Consider the following 19,803-nt stretch of genomic DNA (forward strand, 5'->3'; position numbering starts at 1 on the left):
TGGAGTACCAGAGTTGAAAAATGTGCTGGAAAATCACAGCAGGCCAGGCAGCATTCTCCTGCTCCTCGGATGCTGCCTGGCCTGCTGCGTTTTTCCAGCACCACATTTTTCAACTCACATGTAGGTCAAACTAGGTGAGGATGGTAGATTTGCTTTCCCTAATGTATATTAGTAAATCAGACATTTTTGGGACATCTGGAAATGATTTCATGGTTATTTGCTTTATTTTCAGGTTTTATTAATTGAATTCAATTTTACCATTTGCTGTGATAGGATTTAAACGCATGTCCCATCGCATTGGTCTGGATCTCTGTTCTCTAGTCCAGAGACAATACCATTACATCTCCCCCTAGTAACAGAAATGTTTAAAGGAATGCTAAATAATTCTGTTGGAGAGAGGAATAAAAAGGTATTAAGATGAAGAAGTTGGAAGGAGGCCCAATATGAACTATAAACATCAACACAGATGAATAGCCTATTTTTGTGCTTTATGCTTGATTTAGCATTACAATTGTTTTTAAAAAATGAGACAAAAGAATGTTGAACTATATGATTGTATTAATTTAATACTTTTGCTGATCACTTTTTAACTATTTCTTCATGGATATGGACATCTCTGACTAGGCCAACAAGTACCAGAGGACAGTTAAGAGTCAAGCCATTGATGTGGATTTGGAGTCAGGGTAGGCCAGGGTAGGTAAGGATCGCAGATTTACCCCCAAAGGACATGAGTGAACCAAATAAATTTTAAGGCAATGGACAATGGTTGCATGGTTATCATGTGGCTTGCTGTTTTTACTCACTTTTCTTTCTACTCCAGATTTTTACTAAATTCAAATTTCACTATCAGTCACAGTGCAATTCAAACCCACATCCCCAAGCCATTAGAGCACTGAACTACTCATCTAGTGACATTACCACTTTGCCACTGCCTCCCACGTTCTCACATACATGCACTCGCTGAGAATCATGGATCAGAGAATGGTGGGTGGAAGCATGGGACTATACCAATTAAGGCCACACTAACACAAATGACGGTTGTTGATACCAACTGGTTAAAACAAAATTCATGCTGATAACCTTAACCAATGTTTTTAATACTATGAACATGCATTTAATTTAAAAAAGCGATTTCTATAAATTGGTTTACCTGGAGCCATGTTGGTCCTGGGAGAATTCAACTATGTGACCAACCAGGTCACGTAGTTGAAGATTGGGGAACCGGTTGTTTCTGAAGTCTTCCAGCAGCCTGCTACGACCTGAAGGCATGATGTCAGATCTACTGTAGCGAAGACGTGAAGGAGGAAACAGCTGGCTGCTTGAACTGAACAGACTTGATGAGCTAATCCCACTGCGACTTTTAGCTTCAGCACCAGGTGCTGCAGAGATGAATCGACCACTGCCATTTGTCAGTCCACCTGCAGTAAAAACATATGCTGATGAATGGAAACAAAAACACACAAGATAGTGCTGCTATATAATGCTCTCACGACCATTCAAATTTTACAATAATGTTTACTAATGTTTACAACAGCTTCTTCAAAGATATTTTCCTCATAAAGTTGTACTATTTACCATTAAAGAACATCATGTTCTTACAAGAAAACACAAAACATACTGCATGAATTTAAGATTCCCAATATTATACTGTACTTGCAAACAGCTATAAAAAATTAATATATTGTACTCATATGGAAATATATTGCAGAGCGCATTCAAAATACAGTACTTGGTGTAGTTTAAGTGATACATAGTCTAGCAAGCAAAACGTATGTGTAATGCACCAGAAATAAATACACACCTAATGTTAAAGTGATTAACCTCACCAGCAATACAGGTGATATTTTTAAGTGCTTTCTATTTGAAAGACTCTGATAATATATTAAATTGCTTACATGGCAAGAGAGGATTTTCCTTGTGATTCTGCTACAATAGCTCACTAGTTTCTCATAGTAAAATCTTGCAGAGTTCAACGTTTACAAACTAGTCACCAGAGCTTAACATTTTCTGCTGACAGAATATGTAGAACTGAGCACAAAACTATCAAAGTTTTATTAAAATGAGGATATTAGGTTTTCCTTTTTTTAATCCAAATCAATAGTATCTGAAGGGCATTGTTTTGTGTAAAAATGCTAAACACCAGGAAGTGTTTAAACACTAAAGCATGTTGTTTACTATTACAGGATACAGTCCAGTCATTAAGCCACTGAGCATCTAAATGCTAAATTCCTGGTCGAAACACATTTTTATACATGATTAAATAGCAAACATACCAAGATGAAGACTGGATGAAGACCCATGCGATGAGAGGGATGGAGGTGGTGTCAAAGAGTGACTAGGAGTCTGGCTAGGAAGGGGCATGCCAATTGGACCAGGCGAAGAGGAGAATCCCAGGCCACTGTAGAACTGCTGACCTATTGGAGCCAGACTGCTATTGGGTCGTTTGTACAAATCAGAGCTGGTAGACAATGAATCTCTTCTAGATACACTGCTGTTTCCAGAACCACTAACTGTAAGAATGGAATAGCAAAATAAGTTCCAGGCATGAAGCGAGTAACTGCATATACCTGAACATGTTAACTGCTCACACTGTTTACCCTTAAAAATATACTAATGCATGTCCATGAGTGAAGGCAGGGGTATCTATTATAATTCTAATTTTCATGGTTAGCAGATTTCCTGCTTACTAAGTCAATGATTATTTGATTTATGTCTAACAGATAATAACTGAAGCACTTTCAAAGAATGTAGATTTTTAAATCAGATTTAGAAGGACTTGACTGATTATGAATAAACAACTGACTGTATGGTCCAAATGTTGCAGTTGTAATAACACTGAAACTGTCAGCATTCACTGTCATTACAGATGTGAAACTGAAGAACAGCTCTGGCATCCACAGATTTACATTTAAAAGTGGAAATCCTAAGTTGCTGAGAGTGATTCCTTGCTTCTCTCCTGTTACACTGAAATACTTACAGACAGATATCTCTGGAAATCAGATGAAGTGAACTTCCACTTTTCTAAATGATTGATCATATTGCAAAAATTCTTGAAAAGGCTAGGATCACTAAACCTTTCGGTGTAGCAAACAGCTGTTGCTTTGCCGCTGACCATGAAAACCACATTAAAAGGAACCGTGATACAGATTAGCTTGATAAGAAAAAGAAACTAAAGTACTAATGTGGCTAAGTCAATGATAGTGCAGTGTTTACGTGCAACTAAAACAGTAATTAATAACGAGAGATTTTATGAATGGAAGGAATTCTGAACACATTAATCCAGAAAATCTTGCTAGCTAAATGTGTGAAAAAGCAGTATCCTGGGCAGTGTACAATGGCAACCATCCAAAATTACCTGTCTCGTATTATTAGAAACGAAATGAACTAAACTGCCAAAGCCGATTGGAAAAAGATGAGTTTCTGATTTTTGTGAAAATTGCTGTGATAATACAAATCTAGACAAAAAGCTCAAAAAAGGAATAAGAGGAGGTAATCAAGTCAAACATACAGAACATATTAGATTTATCAATTAGGTGACCTGTGAATTCATTGAAATAATTTAAACAATTTCAAGACGCATCATTGAAATAAAGTGGTTGAAGATATGGCAAGGTAGGATAGGGAGATTGGGATTAATGAAAAAGGACAAACTTGTAGGTTTTTCCTGCTTACAAAGACATTAATGACTGCAATCTAGAAACATTTAAGCGTACAATACTCAGCGTGCGCATGAACTAAGAAACTGTTTAAATTTATTGTCTCAGGATAACCTTCCATTGAATTTTTCTTTCAACTTTGTATACCATACATGATAATGTAATGAAGAATCCATGATGTTTAATACACATCTTAAATTTGCTACGTAGTAGAGGCACAAAATCTACCTAAGCAAGCCTTGGTAAAATGGAGCATCATAGTGTGACTAGTAACAGGCAATCAAACCAATATCTGGATATGTTGAGGAGCAACAGAACATTCTACACATTTTCTCACATACATACATTTGGCATTGGACAAGTGTTAAATGTTGTATTTGCATCTCAAATTTGATAAATAATTTAACAATAATTTTCAGTTGACATTCACATTCATGTTACAAATATATTTTCAATTAAAATTAATGTTTAAAGCCATTCTACCAATTGATCACCATTACCAATTAACTGGAACCCCAATTTCTCCTGCTGATTAGTCAGATATTACAAAGTAGAAATTTGGTGTTTGCTACTAGTTCAAAAGAGAGCAGTTGACTCTGAGTAGTTAAGTATAGAAACATACAAATTGTTCAGGAATAGTTTACCTGCTGATCCAAATCCTCCAAGTGCTGAGCCAATAGCAGCACCCAGAGAGTTACTGCTTCCAAAGCCAAGTGATGTGTTGCCTGGTTGTCCTGGCCCATGAGAGAACAAAGAACTGCTCTGAGAACTATTTGACAAGGAGCTATTGCCATAAAATGAATTTGATTGCAAGTTGTTGTTCTGTTGTTGCTGCTGTTGTTGCTGTGTTCCAATTGGACGGAAGAGGCCGTTTGCTGCTGCTGCTGCTGCTGCTATATTGCTTGCTGTCCCACTAGCTGAAGCTGCTGCAGCTGTTTAACAGAATCACACAAAAGGGTTAATACACAAAAGAACCGATAATATGACGGACATTCTTCTTCAATTAAACATAAAGTGAAATGCATTTTAACAAAATGGTACCTTCGTAATACCAAATTCCAGGAAAATATTTAACATGCAAACTCATAGAAAACTTACCAAACATCAGCAGGAAAAGCTAAATTAGGAAATCTGTACTGATAGAACAAACTTTCTCACATTGAAAAAAACTCCAGTTAAATTAGAAACCTGACCGAATGGTAAATGAGTCCACAAAAATACTATGACACTCTCCCCAAAGTTGTAAGCAAGGATTTAAGCAGTTTTACTTATTGTGGTGTTGTCAAACTGCAATACCATATTAAGCTCAGTAATTAAGTGACGGCATAGGAATAGAACGTAAAATTACCCACCTTATAGGATCTTCCTCATTCTTCAAAGGGAAGGATCCTTCACATATCAATAGGAGTAAGCCTAGGTTACCAATGGGAAAAATCAAAAGGGTGAAGGTCCATGTGGATTATACCATGTTAAAAATCTTAAAAGGGACTTCACCCTAATGATCCATGGTGTATTTAATTTGTTACCCAAGTGAAGCAAAAAATTGGAACATAATCAAAACAATTATGCAAAATACACCCTTAATAGGCACTGTAGGGCCTGACTGGGTGCTGTTGCATGTAGAGGATGCTTCACATTGAAACTTAGGAGCATGGTACAGTATAACATTATTTTCTTCCTTGTTTCCTCCACAAAAGTGAAAAACAAATGTTATAAAGTGAGGTCTTTCAATAAATTTAAAATAAAACAGAAAAATGTGATTATTGATCATTTACATAAAATGGTTAAAAATGCGAATGTGATGTTATTAACATGACTAAACAAGTAGTGGGATTACTTCAAGAAAGCATTATGACACCAATAAAAAGCATTTTTAATGTACTGCAGCTCACTGGTGAGGTCCTAATCGCAATGTCTTGTATTTCTGGACACTATTTCAGAGGGTCATTGGAAAAATTTCAAAGAGGACTAAAACAATAGTATTAGGATCAGGTCGTTTGAGTTACAAAGGGACACGGTTATCATCAAGAACAATGATCCATGCATTTCAATATCAAGGAGTAAATAAAAAGGCTACTGGAATGCTGACCTTTATGTTCAGAGGACTAGAATACAAGAGGCAGAAGTCATGATTCATAAAGCCCTGGATCAGCCACAGCTGATAGATGACACACAGTTCAGGATACTATACCTTGAAAACAATATATTAAGACTTCTACGGAATACAAAATATATTAGGAACACAACAGTTAAGAGGAGTAGGCTATTTAGTTTTGCCATTCAATAGCTGATCTGGTTGAGGGCTCAACTCCATATTACTGTCTGCTCCCCTTGACTCCATAGTCCCATCAAAACTCTACTTCAATGACCCAGCCTCCACTGCTTTCTGGGAAATCAAATTCCATAGATTAAATACATTCATCTGTCTGAAAATACGAAACCTTATTAGGGCAGAGAATGGCAAAAAGGCTAATCAGGAATGGGAATTCTAGTTGGGAGTTGTAGTTCAGGATTCTCTTCAGGTTAACATGCAGGTTCAGTTGACTGCAGATGCTGGAGATTAGAGTCGAGAGAGTCTTGCTGAAAAAGCACAGCAGGTCAGGCAGCATCCGAGGAGCAGGAGAATCGAGGTTTTGGGCAAAAGCCCTTCATCAGGAATGAGGCTGAGAGGGTGTGAGATAAATGGGAGGGGGGTGGGGCTGGGGGGGAAGGTAGGTGAGTCTGTGGTAGGTAGATGGAGGTGAGTGTAATGTTGATAGATCGGCTGTTTCAGGGCAGAGGAGATGACAGCCGCATTCCCGATGAAGGACTTTTGTCCAAAACATCAACTAACCACAAAAAGACATGACCCACTGTCACTAGTATCCTTACATACAGATGAGGAAGGACACCACTTCGACTGAGGCGTTGATTCTCCTGCTCCTCGGATGCTGCCTGACCTCCTGTGCTTTTCCAGCACCACATTCTTGGCTCATTTCAAGAGGTCTAGAAAACAACAGTAGGAATATACTGCTGTGAGTCTATAAATCACATGTCAAACTGCATTTGGAATAATGAGGGCAGCTTTGGGCCCCATATCTTAGGAAAGATGTGCTGGCGTTGGAGAGGGACCATAGGTGGTTTACAAGAATGATCCGGAGGATGAACGGCCCATCATGAGAGAAGTAGTTCAGGACTCTGGGTCTGTACTCAATGGAGTTTAGAAGGATTATGGGCAATTTGATTGAAACTTACAGGATACTGAAAGGTCTGGATAGAATGGATATGGAGAAGGTGTTTCCACTACTAGGAGAGAATAGGACCCTTTAGAACTGAGAAGAGAAGGAATTTCTTCACCCAGGTGGTGGTACTCTATTGAGCTCATTACTGCAGGGGGCTGTGGAGGCCAAGTCATTGAGTGTATTTAAAACAAAGATAAATAGAGTCTTGCTTAATAATAGGATCAAATAATGGGGTGGGGGAGGAAAGTGGAGGTTGACAAATATACCATCCATGATCAAATGCCAGAGCAGAACCAATGGCCTAAATTGCCTAATTTTGCTCCTATTTCTTGCAGGAGAATGAAATTGGATCAAGAGTTTCTACATTTATTAAAAGAAGTCAGTGAATCAAGAGTTAGTCATCTGGAGAGTGAGAATGGGAGTTGATAGAAGATAATAAGGAAATAGCGAATGAAATTAGAAAGCTTTTGTTCCTGTTTTCACCATCATGAACACAAAACAGCAACAGCTTTAAATCAGTTAGAAGTAAGAGAGGAACACAGTGAAATTATAATCATACATTAAGTAGTACTAGGCAACCGATGGAACTGTGGGCTGACAACCCTCAGATCGTTACGATCGGCCTTGAAAAGGTTTCATCAGACTGGGAGATGGCAAAAGTAACCTTTTTATGCAACAAAAGGGAAGGAGACAGAAAACAGGAAACTATAGGTCGGTTAACTGGTGTATGCTTTGGGAAGGTGTCAGAGCTGACCATTAAAGAGATTATAGCTGTGCAGTGAGAAAGACAAGAGTCAGAATGGTTTTGAAAATGAAAAGTCACATTTAACCAACTTATTGAAGGCAGCACATATGCTACTGAAGGGGGATCTCCATACATGATGGAAGGGATAACACATTAGCATCAACAGAAAATTGGCTGGCTGACAGGAGAGAGAGAATATGCATACATCTGTCTTTGACTGGAAGTATGAAACAAATGGAGTTTTACTGTGGTCTCAACATTTTACAACTTAGATCAATGATTTGTGCGAAGAGAGTGGAGACAAGGTTGTTGAATTCCCAGATGATAGCAAGATATGCAGGAAAGTATATTGCGCATAAGATTTAGAGAATGTGCAGCTAGATACAGTGACTAAAGATTTAACAGCAATCTAGGCTTGTTCAATACATCAGATCAGTTGTATGACACTTCGATCTTTTACTGTGTCCTATGTTCCTGCCCCACTAACTACCTGACGAAGGAGCAGCGCTCCAAAAGCTTGTACTTTCAAATGAACCTGTTGGACTATAATGTGGTGTTATGAGACTATAATGTGTTTTAACTAAATACCAATTGTTTGAGTGAGTGGACAAGAATCTGGCAAACGTAGCACAATGTGAGAAAATGTGAAGGTATTCACATTCATAGGCAAAATAAAAAAATCACAAATTGTCAAGTGTACAGGGATTCAGGTATTCTGTTGCTTAAGTCACAAGAACTTAGAATGCAGATACAACACAATCAAGGTGGTATTATGAGGAGAGGAACTGAACATAAAGGTAAGGATGTTATGCTTCCATTATATCAGGCACTGGTGAGACCACATCTTGAATATGGTGTGCAGTTTTGACCTCTTTATTTAAGGAAGTGTGTAAGTGGCTGATGGTCACAATAATGTGCTTTATGGTTCCATTGCTCAAGACCATTGCTGATATTACAAGCTGTGGGAAAATACACCTGTATTTCAAATCCGAGGCCATGGAAAGATATAATCAATGTAAATAACTAAAGCGACAACTGCTAGTAATGCTACAGATTCTGACCTGCAACGAATCATTGCTCTTATATGAAAAACAAGATGAATTAGCGCAAACACTTATTAATCAGGCAATTTCAGATAAGTGCAATTTTGACTTCTGGATTGTATCAGAAAGACCAAGTTGAATTCACTGAATCGACAATTTGTGCTAACAAAAACGTAAGCATTGGACATGCATCAAGAAATTTGTATTGATTTTTTTCATTGTAGCACTAATTGAAAACGTAACATTGTATACCACAGACAAATTCTTCCATTTACTTTCTCAAAATTAAAATCTCATATTTTCAGACATTGCTACTTATCAACTACAAGCTACGACATTCCCTGATTGCTGACTGCTCAGAATGAGGTGCGTTATCTTGAGAGACAAGTGAAAATAACCTTAAGACAAAAAAACTTTCCAAAGATAAGCAAAAAATAGATTCATCCATCAGTCCAACATCAAACAACAGTAAAGCTAATTGGATAAGTATTGCGTGAAATGTCTTGGAGAGTCAAAAGTCAAAACCATTTTATGAAACAGGCTAATCATGACAGTCATACATATTAATGATACATATTAAAGATAATTAATGAAATCTGAAAACATCTTAGCAAGTTTTGAGAAGATTTGTAGCTCAGGTTGAGATTTCGGATGTAGGTTTGCTCGCTGAGCTGAAAGGTTCATTCCAGACGTTTTGTTACCTTACTAGGTAAAGTGGACCTCATGCGAAGCAATGCTGAAAATTCCTGCTTTCTATTTATATGTTTGGGTTTCTTTGGGTTGGTGATATCATTTCCTGTGGTGAAGTCACTTCCTGTTCCTTTTCTCAGGGGGTGCTAGATGGGGTCTAACTCGATGTGTTGGTTAGTAGAGTTCCAGTTGGAATGCCATGCTTCTAGGAATTTTCATGCATGTCTTTGTTTGGCTTGTCTTAGGATGGATGTATTGTTCCAGTCAAAGTGGTGTCCTTCCTCATCCGTATGTGAGGATACTAGTAAGATAGGGCCATGTCCTTTTGTGGCTAGTTCGTGATCATGCAGCCTGGTGGCTAGTTTTCTGCCTGTTTGTCCAATGTAGTGTTTGTTACAGTCCTTGCACGGTATTTTGTAAATGTAAGTGGACCTCATGCGAAGCAATGCTGAAATTTGCTCATTGGCCTGAAAATGGGAAACAAATGCCATCCGACAGAGTGCCAACCGCAAACAGCTGTACTTCCTGCACGAATGCCTAAGGAAACAGGTACTACCTAAATGTCTTCAATACAAACCTCCCATTAACACCCCACTAGCCATAAGAATAGCAGAGCAAAACAGCCATAGAATGCTCAGAGAAATGATTCGGTCATGCAACAGACCATGAATGGACAGACACAGTATAACAAGCCATAGATATTAGACAGCAACAAACAGAAAATGAAAAAACTAGACAAACTTACACAAAGTAACAACAATGACAACACAGAAGCATGGATAAAAAAAAACTTATCTGACCGATCCTTAACAGACACTGAAAAAGCCATCTTAGTAAGAGGATTAAATTACACCTTCCAGGGTGCGGACAAGAAAGATTTCTTAGCAGCATTAGAAACAACACTAAAAGACAACCAACTCACAGAAGAAACCCAACAATCCATCCGACAAGTAGTCGCACCAACATTAAGCAGGAAAAAGGAAGGAAACAAACTAAATACACAAGAAAGGAAAGCACTGGAAAGACTAAAAAAAGAAAAACATTGTTATCCCACCTGCAGACAAAGGATGCTTGACAGTCATTCTAAATCGAAAAGACTACATTGAAAAAGCAAACACACTACTTACAGATACCAACACTTACCAACAAGTGGCGATAGACCTGACCCCACAACTAGAGAATCGAATCACAGCCCTACTCAAAAACCTTCAGAAATCTAGACAAATAAATAAGACCGACACCCAAAAAATGAAACCAGACTGATCCAACACACCACGCTTCCAGGGATTACCCAAAATTCACAAAGCAGGAGATCCCCTCAGACTCATAGTCTCACTACCTGGAACACCAATTTACAGACTGGCCAAGGAGCTACACGAAAGACTAAAACACTTAGTAGAAAGCTCATGCCACTCCACCCAAGAATTCCCGAAGACCAAAGACACTAAGATAGAAGAGGATGAAATAATGGTCTCCTTTGATGTAACAACTCTGTTTATTTCAATCAGCATTAACCTGGCCAAGGAAACTGACTACACTATTAGAAAACCCAAAGACACATACACTAACTTCATCAACAAGGAGAATATCGTCAAGCTAGTGGACCTATGCCTTACCACCCACTTCACCTTCAACAACAAAACTTACAGACACACTAATGGAACACCCATGGGATCTATGATATCAAGGTTCTTAGCAGAGGCAGTAATGCAGAGACTTGAGCAAACAGCTCTGCCAACCATCCAACCCAAACTCTGGGTCCGCTACATGGATGACACCTTTGTCATCACTGAATGAAACAAGGTAGAGGAAATCTTCAAGACCATCAATAATATCCTTACTGGCATAAGATACACTAAAAAGGAGGAAAACAACAACAAACTGCCATTCCCAGATGTCATAGTAGAGCAAACAGCCAATGGGGAACTTCAAACCAGCATCGACAGGAAAACAACACATACAGAACACTTATTGAACTACAGAAGCAATCATCCCAACACCCACAAAAGAAGCTGCATCAGAACATTATTTCAACGAGCCAACACACACTGCACCACAGAGGAACTACGCAGAGGTAAATCACCTATACAGTGTATTCAAAAAGAATGGGTACCTAATGAACACAGCATGCCGGTTTCTCATCAACAAACCCAAACAAGCAGACAAAACACGTCCAGAAACCCTAGCCACTCTCCCCTACATCAAAGACATCTCTGAAAAGATTGCCAAACTACTCAGACCCCTTGGCATCATGGTAGCCCACAAACCCACCAACACACTAAAACAGCAGCTAATGAACTTGAAAGACCCTATACAGACAATGAGCAAAACTAATGTTATTTACAAAATACCATGCAAGGATTGTAACAAACATGACATTGGACAACAGGCAGAAAACTAACCACCAGGATACATAAACACCAATTAGCCACAAAAAGATATGACTCTCTCTCACTAGTATCCTCACATACTGATGAGGAAGGACTTTGACTGGGACAATACTTCCATCCTCGGACAAGCCAAACAAAGACATGCATCAGAATTCCTAGAAGCATGGCATTCCAACTGGAACTCTTATCAACAAACACATCGAGTTAGACCCCATCTAGCACCCCCTGAGAAAAGAAACAGGAAGTGACTTCACCACAGGAAATGATATCACCAACCCAAAGAAACCCAAACATATAAATAGAAAGCAGGAATTTTCAGCATTGCTTCGCATGAGGTCCACTGAAGATGTTACCTAGTAACGTGACGAAACGTCTGGAAATGAACTTTTCAGCTCAGCGAGCAAACCTACATCCGAAAATATCTTAGCAGGTAACTACTAAGTTAATAGTGGCATCTATGAGGATGTGCTGTGGCTAGGTTCAAGAGGACTCTCATGGAGACTGCAGCATATTTATGTTTCAAAAATGTGATAGAAATCACTTCCAAAATGCTCTTACCTCAAAGATAGTCCTCAGATTGCCCAATGATCTCAGTAGTAACTCAATTGCTAACACACTTGACTGAATCAAAAGGTTGTTGGTTCAATACAAAATCTAGATTGACATTTCAGTGGTGCATTGCTGCAGGTGCAATTGGTCAGAAGGACATTAAACTGTCTACCCTCAAGGATAGACATAAAGGATCCCCTGGCAAAGTTTCAAACTTTTCCCCAGTGCCCTGGTCACTACTTATCTTCCAAACAACATCATGCAACACCAGTGCTTCTGTAGGTACTGTCATCAATGAATGAGGATTGAGTTCGATACAGTTGTCACTTGAAGTTTAGCGTGATTTAGGTCACACTGAGCATATTGCTAAAACAATCATTTACAATGTCCCATGGAGTGATACCTAAACTTCCTTCACAAGAAATCAAGTGCTGTCAGTTTGCCAACTTGATTGTTTTTACACTCTTGTAATGAAATTCAGCTAACAGGTTAGAGAAGAAAGCTGCAGCAACTGCTATAGACCGTAATAAAGGTCCTGTCAATGGAAACCCGATACAGCATTTGAAGACTTAAATGTCTTGGTTACTGTCAATTAAAACTAGGAACAGGCTGGTGAGAGAAGACAAACGTTTTATTAGCAATGAGGGTTAATTCTGTATATTTACCAATGTATGCTCTTGGGAATTCCTGATAATGGTCACTATGAATATGGAGGACTGAAAATCAGATTTTATATAATGTTGAGGGAATTTTGTTGGATTGCGTCCCCAGGTGATTTTCTTGCATACAAAACAGAAGCAAGAGTTGATCATTCAGCCCTTTGAGCCAGTTCCCTTTGACAATATGATCAAGGCTGATCATGTAACTCAATACTGCATTCCTGCTTTCTTGCCATAACTTTTGATTCCTTTGGCCCCAAGAACCATAACCAACTCCATCTTGAATACTTTCAATGTTATGGTTTCGACTGCTTTTTGTGGCAGAGAATTTCACAGGTCCACCATTCTCTGAATGAAAAACTTTGTCATCTTGGTCTTAAATGGTGTACCTTAATCTGTAATCCCTGGTTCTGGACTCCCCCAGTCATTGGGACATCCTTCCCTGTTAGAATTTTATAGATGTCCGAGATCCCTCCCCTCATTCTTCTAAATTCCAGTTAATATAGTTTTAGCCGATCCAGTCCCTTGTCATACTTCAGTCCTGTGACCTCAGAAATTAAATTGGTAAACTTTTGTTCACTGCTTCCATAGCCAGAACAGATCAAAACTGCACACAATATTCCAAATGTGATCTCACCAAGGCCCTGTAGAACTGTGGCAAGGCATCACTTCTCCTGTACTCGAACTTTCTCACTATCAGGCCAACATACCACTTGCTTTCTTCACCGCCTGCTACACGACCAAGCTTACGTTCAGTGACTGGTATAAAACAATTCGTTGTACCTCCCCAAGTTTCATTCATCTCCCCTTTTCCCAATCTATCACTATTCAGATATGATTTGGAGATGCTGGTGTTGGACTGGGTGTACAAAGTTAAAAATCACACAACACCAGGTTTAATTGGAAGCACGAGCTTACGGAGCACTGCTCCTTCATCAGGTGGTTATGAAGGAGCAGTGCTTCGAAAGCTAGTGCTTCCAATTAAACCTGATGGACTATAACCTGGTGTTGTGTGATTTTTAACTATTCAGATAATAATCCACCTTCTTCTTTTGCTACCAAAATGAATAACCTCACATGAATCCATATTGTACTTTATCTATCTTTTGCATTTGCAACTTACCTAAATCTCACAAACATCTATGGGGAGAAAACAATTAACAGAGTTAACATTTTGAGTAGTTCTGATGGAGAGACTCTGTATTGAAACACTAACTCTGGTTTCTCCCCACAGATGCTGCCAGATCTGCTAATCTCTTAGTGGGACTTTATTGAAAGCCTTCCAGTGGGATTTTATCAGATGGATATGAAGGTTCCATTTTCAAACAATGAATGAACAAAACTCAATGTTTGTGTTGGAGCTTACCAGCTTGTGCCGCTGCAGAGCTGATGATAACAGGTGTTGAAGCCACCAGCCTAACTGGTGTCCCTAATCCAGTCCTTGCTCCAGGGCCCACCACTAAGGCACCAGTTTGATCATAGTAGGCAGCTGGGGCTAAGACTTGATAACCTAACAAAAGAGGTAAAAGGAAGTTAATCTGCGTAATAACATTATGCAGAACTAACCCATCTCTTTCAACCAAAACAAACACAGAACAAGGCAAATGTAGAGGTCACTTCGTAGAATGCATATCTCAGTTTGACTCAACAAGATTATAATTATATAGCCTCTCCATTTGAGTGTAGACTGATGTAGGCTTTTCCTTGTCTGATTGATACCCTACACCTACAAAACTGAGTAATTAAATATTTTTATTAAGAGCATCCATTTAATTGAGAAGGACTTAGTGAGGGTCTGGGAAAGACTGGAAAATGGCTCAGAAAATGAATAGAAGGAAAACCTTTTTCCTCATACAGCTAGGGGTTAAGATTTGGAATACTGAGATGGGTATGGAAACAGATTGAACTGTAACTTTCAAAAGAAGGAACAAATATGCACCTAAAAAATATTGCAAGACGACAAGGAAAGGGGTAGGGGAGCTGGAAATTGTTCTTCCAAAGAATCGGCTTAATGGGTTGAATGATCTTCTTTAATGCTTAATGTAATAATTTTGTGTAAGTCATATGGAGGTTACGCAAATCAAAACCATGCAAATTAGAAGACTTTCATCTGGAAGGGATTCTGAGCTAACTAGTTTGATAAAAGATTTTATGCTAAGGAGTAACTAAATGCAATATTAAATAGTATAACTATCAAATTAGAGAACTATAGGAAATAAAAATTACAATGTTGTGCTATTGGCAAGATAAAATACAATTTGTAAAAGCATGCTATCATGTTCATGTTTTTGTCAATGGCCCTATTATTAGCGTCCTGGGGAACTGCATATATAGCATTGTAGAAAGGCCTTTAAAATAATGAATGGGGTGTCAGCTTCAATTGAAGTTTAAAGTTTCAAAAAGAACAGAGACAGCAGAGCTACAGGGTAGTGAAAAGGCAAATGCTATTCAAAGTGTGACAGGAAAAGGTAGAAATTATGAGCAGAAGTACACAGCAAAAATTAGAACTAGACTAAGTAATTACTGCAAATGTCAGAGCTTAAGGCTCTTTAATGCTCTCTTAACTGTGACAGAGCAGGCCAATTTTTGACCAACAGGAGCATGGAGCAGTTTATCCCACAAGCCAGAAGAATTCAGGGTGCAAGGGTTACCTTGTAAAGAACAAGGAATTGACGGCACAAATAGAAATAAATGAATATGATTTCATAGCTATTAGAGAGACAAGTCGCAGGTGACCAAGACTGAAAGCTCAATATTTAAAAGGTATTCAACATTCCGGAAGAATGGGTAAGAAGGGAAACAGGTAGTATTGCTAATAAAGAATGGTATCAGTGTACTGGTGAGTCATGATGTAGAACATAGAACACTGAACATGGAAAAATACAGTGCAGTACAGGCCCTTTGGCCCTCGATGTTGCGCCAATCCAAGCCCACCTAACCTACCTTAGCCCACTATCCTCCATATGCCTATCCAATGCCCGTTTAAATGCCCATAAAGAGGGAGAGTCCACCACTGCTACTGGCAGGGCATTCTATGAACTCACGACTCGCTGAGTAAAGAATGATGTGACTGCGATCATGATGAGAAATTAGTTTGGGTGGTAATAAGGAATTGCAAAAGAAATAAGTCAAGGGTGGAAGTGGTCTATAGGTCCCCAAAGCATTACCTCATTGTAGGACAACATGGAAGTCAGGAAATAATGGAGGCATGTCAGAAAAGCACTACAAGGGTGATTTTAATTTGCATTTTGACTGTAATATTTCAGTCAAATCGGATGGACAAAGGTTACATGGAAAATTAATTTGTAGAGGAATTATTTCTTAGAACCATACAGTACAGAATCCACACAGTAACCATCTATTTTATATCTTGCAATATATAACAAGGTAGACCATAAGATACAGGTGCAGAAATGAGGCCATTCTGCCCATCGTGTCTGCTCCACCATTTAATCATGGCTGTTAAGTTTTTCAACCCCATTCTCCCACTTTCTCCCAGTAACCCTTGATATTCAAGAACCTATCTCAGTCTTAAATATACTCGATGACTTGGCCTCCATAGCCTTCTGTGGCAATGAAGTCCATAGATTCACCACTCTTTGTCTGAAGCAGCTTCTCCTTATCTCCATTCTAAAAGGTCTTCCCTTTACTCTAGGGCTCTATTTCCACCTTTCATTTGCTCCTTACCCCTCCACCACACCTTACCTTCAGAATAAAAACAACCTTTTCTGAGCTACCATCAGGTCTAAGGGTCATTGAACCCAAAACATTAACACTGTTTTCTCGTCACAGATGCTGCCAGACCTGCTGAGCTTTTCCAACAATTTCTGATTTTGTTTCTGATTTCCAGCATCAGCAGTTCAGTTAAGATTAATAAGCAATCTCTAGAAGGTAGTGATCACAACATAGTAGAATTTTAAATATAGTTTGAAGGAGACATTTGAGAGTTACAAGGCTTTAGTGAGACCTGGCGTACTGCCTGTTGATTTGGTGTCCCTCACTAAAGAAGAATATACTTGGCAAAGAGGGAGTGCAGTAAATCAGGGCTGGCAGAACTGTCCAATGAGGAATGATTATTTGAATGGGCCTGTATTCGGAGAAGTTAGAAGAATGAGAGGTGAACTGACTGAAATACATTAGGAGCATATCCAATCAAAAATTTAGGCAGTGGTAACCAGAGGACTGAGAAATTGTTTTTAATAAACTAGCAGCAAATGGCAAAAAAAGCTAATAAAGTAGGATAAAATTGATTGAGAGTAAATTAACACAAAACGTATAAAAGAGGAATAATGAATTGAAAGAAATTAGCAGATTGTATAGTGAAGTTAATACAGCTGGAACTTGACAAGTGCCCAAAACTTGTTGGTCTTTATCCCAGAGTGTTAAAAAAAGTTTTATAGAGGTAGTTGGTGCATTGGTGATCATCTTGCAATCCTCAGGAATTGTCCATAATTGACAGCTTTTTGGAAAGTAGCTACTGTCAATCCATTACTAAAGAAGGGAGCGAGATAAAATAGGGAAGCATAGACTTGATAGCCTTACATCAGTAGTATAGAAAAGGATGGGAGAAATAGACACCTGGTTGACAATGATATGACTGGGCATAGTCAGCTTGGATTTTTGAATGGAAAATCATGACTAATGAATTTGTTTTTAAGATGTTACTATCTAAATTGATACAGAAAAGTATACTTCGATTTTCGGAAGACTTTTGATAAAAGATCCTCCTCCCCCCCCGCCCAAAACAGGATGCCAGTTAGAATGATTAAAGCACATGGGTTAGATGGTATATTTATGGCCATTGATGAATGATTTGCCATAAGACAGAAAACATAATAATACATTGAATAAAAGGGTCATTCTTATGTTGGCAGGCTGTGACTAATGAGATAGCACAAGGAACAATAAATGGGTGCAGCTATTCACAATATAGCTCAATAATTTGATGATGGGCAACCAAATGTAATATTCTCAAATTTGCAGACGATGCAAAGTTAACTGGAAATACATGTTGCGAAGAAGATGGAAGGTGGCTTCAGGAGGATGTGAACAGGATTAATGAATGGGCAAGAACATGGCAGATGTAGTATAATGTAAAAAATGTGAGGTCATCTACATTGGTAGGAGAAATGGATATGCGTCTGCATTCCATAAATGGTAAGAAGTTGGAACTGTAGATGCATGAAGGGGCCTAGGTTTCTGTCAATAAGTCACTGCAGGCTAACACGCAGGTACCACAAATTATTGGGAATACCAGTCTTTACTGAAAGAGGATTCAAGTACAGGAGTAGTGAAGTTTTGCTTGCATTTTTGAGATTGGTTAGACTTGGAGTACTGTACACAGCTGTGGTCTCCTTATCTCAGGATACAGTTGGTGCAATGAAGGTTCATCGGATTTGTTCCTTAGATGGTGGAACTGTCTTATAAATTGAGCAAACTGGATGGTATTAGGGGTACGGTATTAGGGAATGGTTAATACACAGTTGGAATTAATGGGTCTTTTTCAGGGTGCAAAGACATAACACCATTGGAGTGCCAAAGGATCAGTACTATGGCCTCAATTATTTTTCATCTTTATTAATGATCTGAAGTGGTGGCACAGTATAATGTATCCAGCTTTGCTGAAGATACAAAAATAGGTTGGAGGACATATTGCGATGAGGATGTAAGGAATTTGCAAAGGAATGGAGATGGGCAAAGACTCAACAACTGGAGTCTAATGTAAGGAAGTGTAAGGTGATGCACTTTGGTAGGAAAAATCAAAAGGCAGACTACTCTTTAAATGGGGAGACTCTCAAAAGGAAAGTGCAGCACAGAGGAATCTGGGTGTTTTTGTGCATGAAACACAAAGTGTATTCGCATGCAGGTGTGGCAAGTAATGAAGACAAATTGAATTTTGGCCTTAATTGCTAGGGGGTTGTAGTTTCAAAATTGGGAAGCCTTGTTATAACTGTACAGCGGGTCAGAGAGGCCCACCTGGATTATAGTGCACAGCTTTTGTCCCCCAAAACCATACATACTACCACTGGAAGCAGCTCAAAAGAGATTCATTCGGCTGATTCCTGGGATAAAGTGTTTGATTTATTAAGAATGGCTCAACACGTTGGGTCTCTATGAGAGTTCTGAAGAATGAGGATGATGTTATCAAAACATACGATATTCTGCAGGGATTTGACAGCGAAAATATTCAGAATACGTTTCCACCAATAAGAGTTCATGAAATGATTAGATTAGTCATTGTCTGTGAAACACGAAGCTTGATGGACTGAACAGCCTTTTCTGGGTTTGCTTCATGTTCAGATAGAAAACCTACCATAGTCTTGAGCCAAATCAGGAAACAAAGATCAAATTCCATTGGTGGTCTGGCCAATCTCAACCAGAACCTGATGAAGCTTCAAAGACACACTGAACAAGTAAAGGTATTTGAAGGGTCCAGTTCTTGCTGCTATTTATTGAGAAGAGGAGGATGTAAATTGCAAGGGAGGACAGCTGTAATACCCTCCACAGTGAAGTAACTTCCAAACATAACCATTATGTAGTGGAGATCTCTCAGGGTCCATGAAATTGTATCCCGGAGTGGGTACTATATAATGGAAGGATTGGAAGAAAAGTATTACATATAATAAATGGCTGGGCTATTGAAAAGTAAACAAACTAAATTTCAAGTACCTGGCATTCCTGTAGCAAGACCTTGACTGAAAGCTAGAGCTGGATTGCCAGCAGCAGCTGCTGCCAATGAATCAGCTTGTTGGCTTTGTTGACTCTGACTTGGCGTCAATGGACGCTGACTTCCGCCACGCAATACCTAACAGCAAATAACAAGGAAAGGTTTACCATGTTGTGACACATA

General features: G+C 38.9%; 1 protein-coding gene across 10 annotated transcripts in view; it reads right to left on the minus strand.

Moving 5' to 3' along the window:
* The window catches only part of LOC122540667 (pumilio homolog 2-like), a 109,252-nt gene that overhangs the window by 16,865 nt on the left and 72,584 nt on the right, over positions 1 to 19,803 (minus strand). For all 10 annotated transcript variants that reach the window (XM_043676718.1, XM_043676758.1, XM_043676743.1 and 7 more), the window contains 5 exons: positions 19,623 to 19,758; positions 14,320 to 14,463; positions 4,301 to 4,588; positions 2,274 to 2,510; positions 1,151 to 1,418 (listed from right to left, as the gene is read on the minus strand). In XM_043676718.1, coding sequence (XP_043532653.1) covers positions 1,151 to 1,418; positions 2,274 to 2,510; positions 4,301 to 4,588; positions 14,320 to 14,463; positions 19,623 to 19,758 — 1,073 coding nt within the window. The remainder of the gene's footprint in view (positions 1 to 1,150; positions 1,419 to 2,273; positions 2,511 to 4,300; positions 4,589 to 14,319; positions 14,464 to 19,622; positions 19,759 to 19,803) is intronic.

The sequence above is a fragment of the Chiloscyllium plagiosum genome, chromosome 3 (genome assembly GCF_004010195.1).
Source record: "Chiloscyllium plagiosum isolate BGI_BamShark_2017 chromosome 3, ASM401019v2, whole genome shotgun sequence".
Lineage (NCBI taxonomy): Eukaryota > Metazoa > Chordata > Chondrichthyes > Orectolobiformes > Hemiscylliidae > Chiloscyllium > Chiloscyllium plagiosum.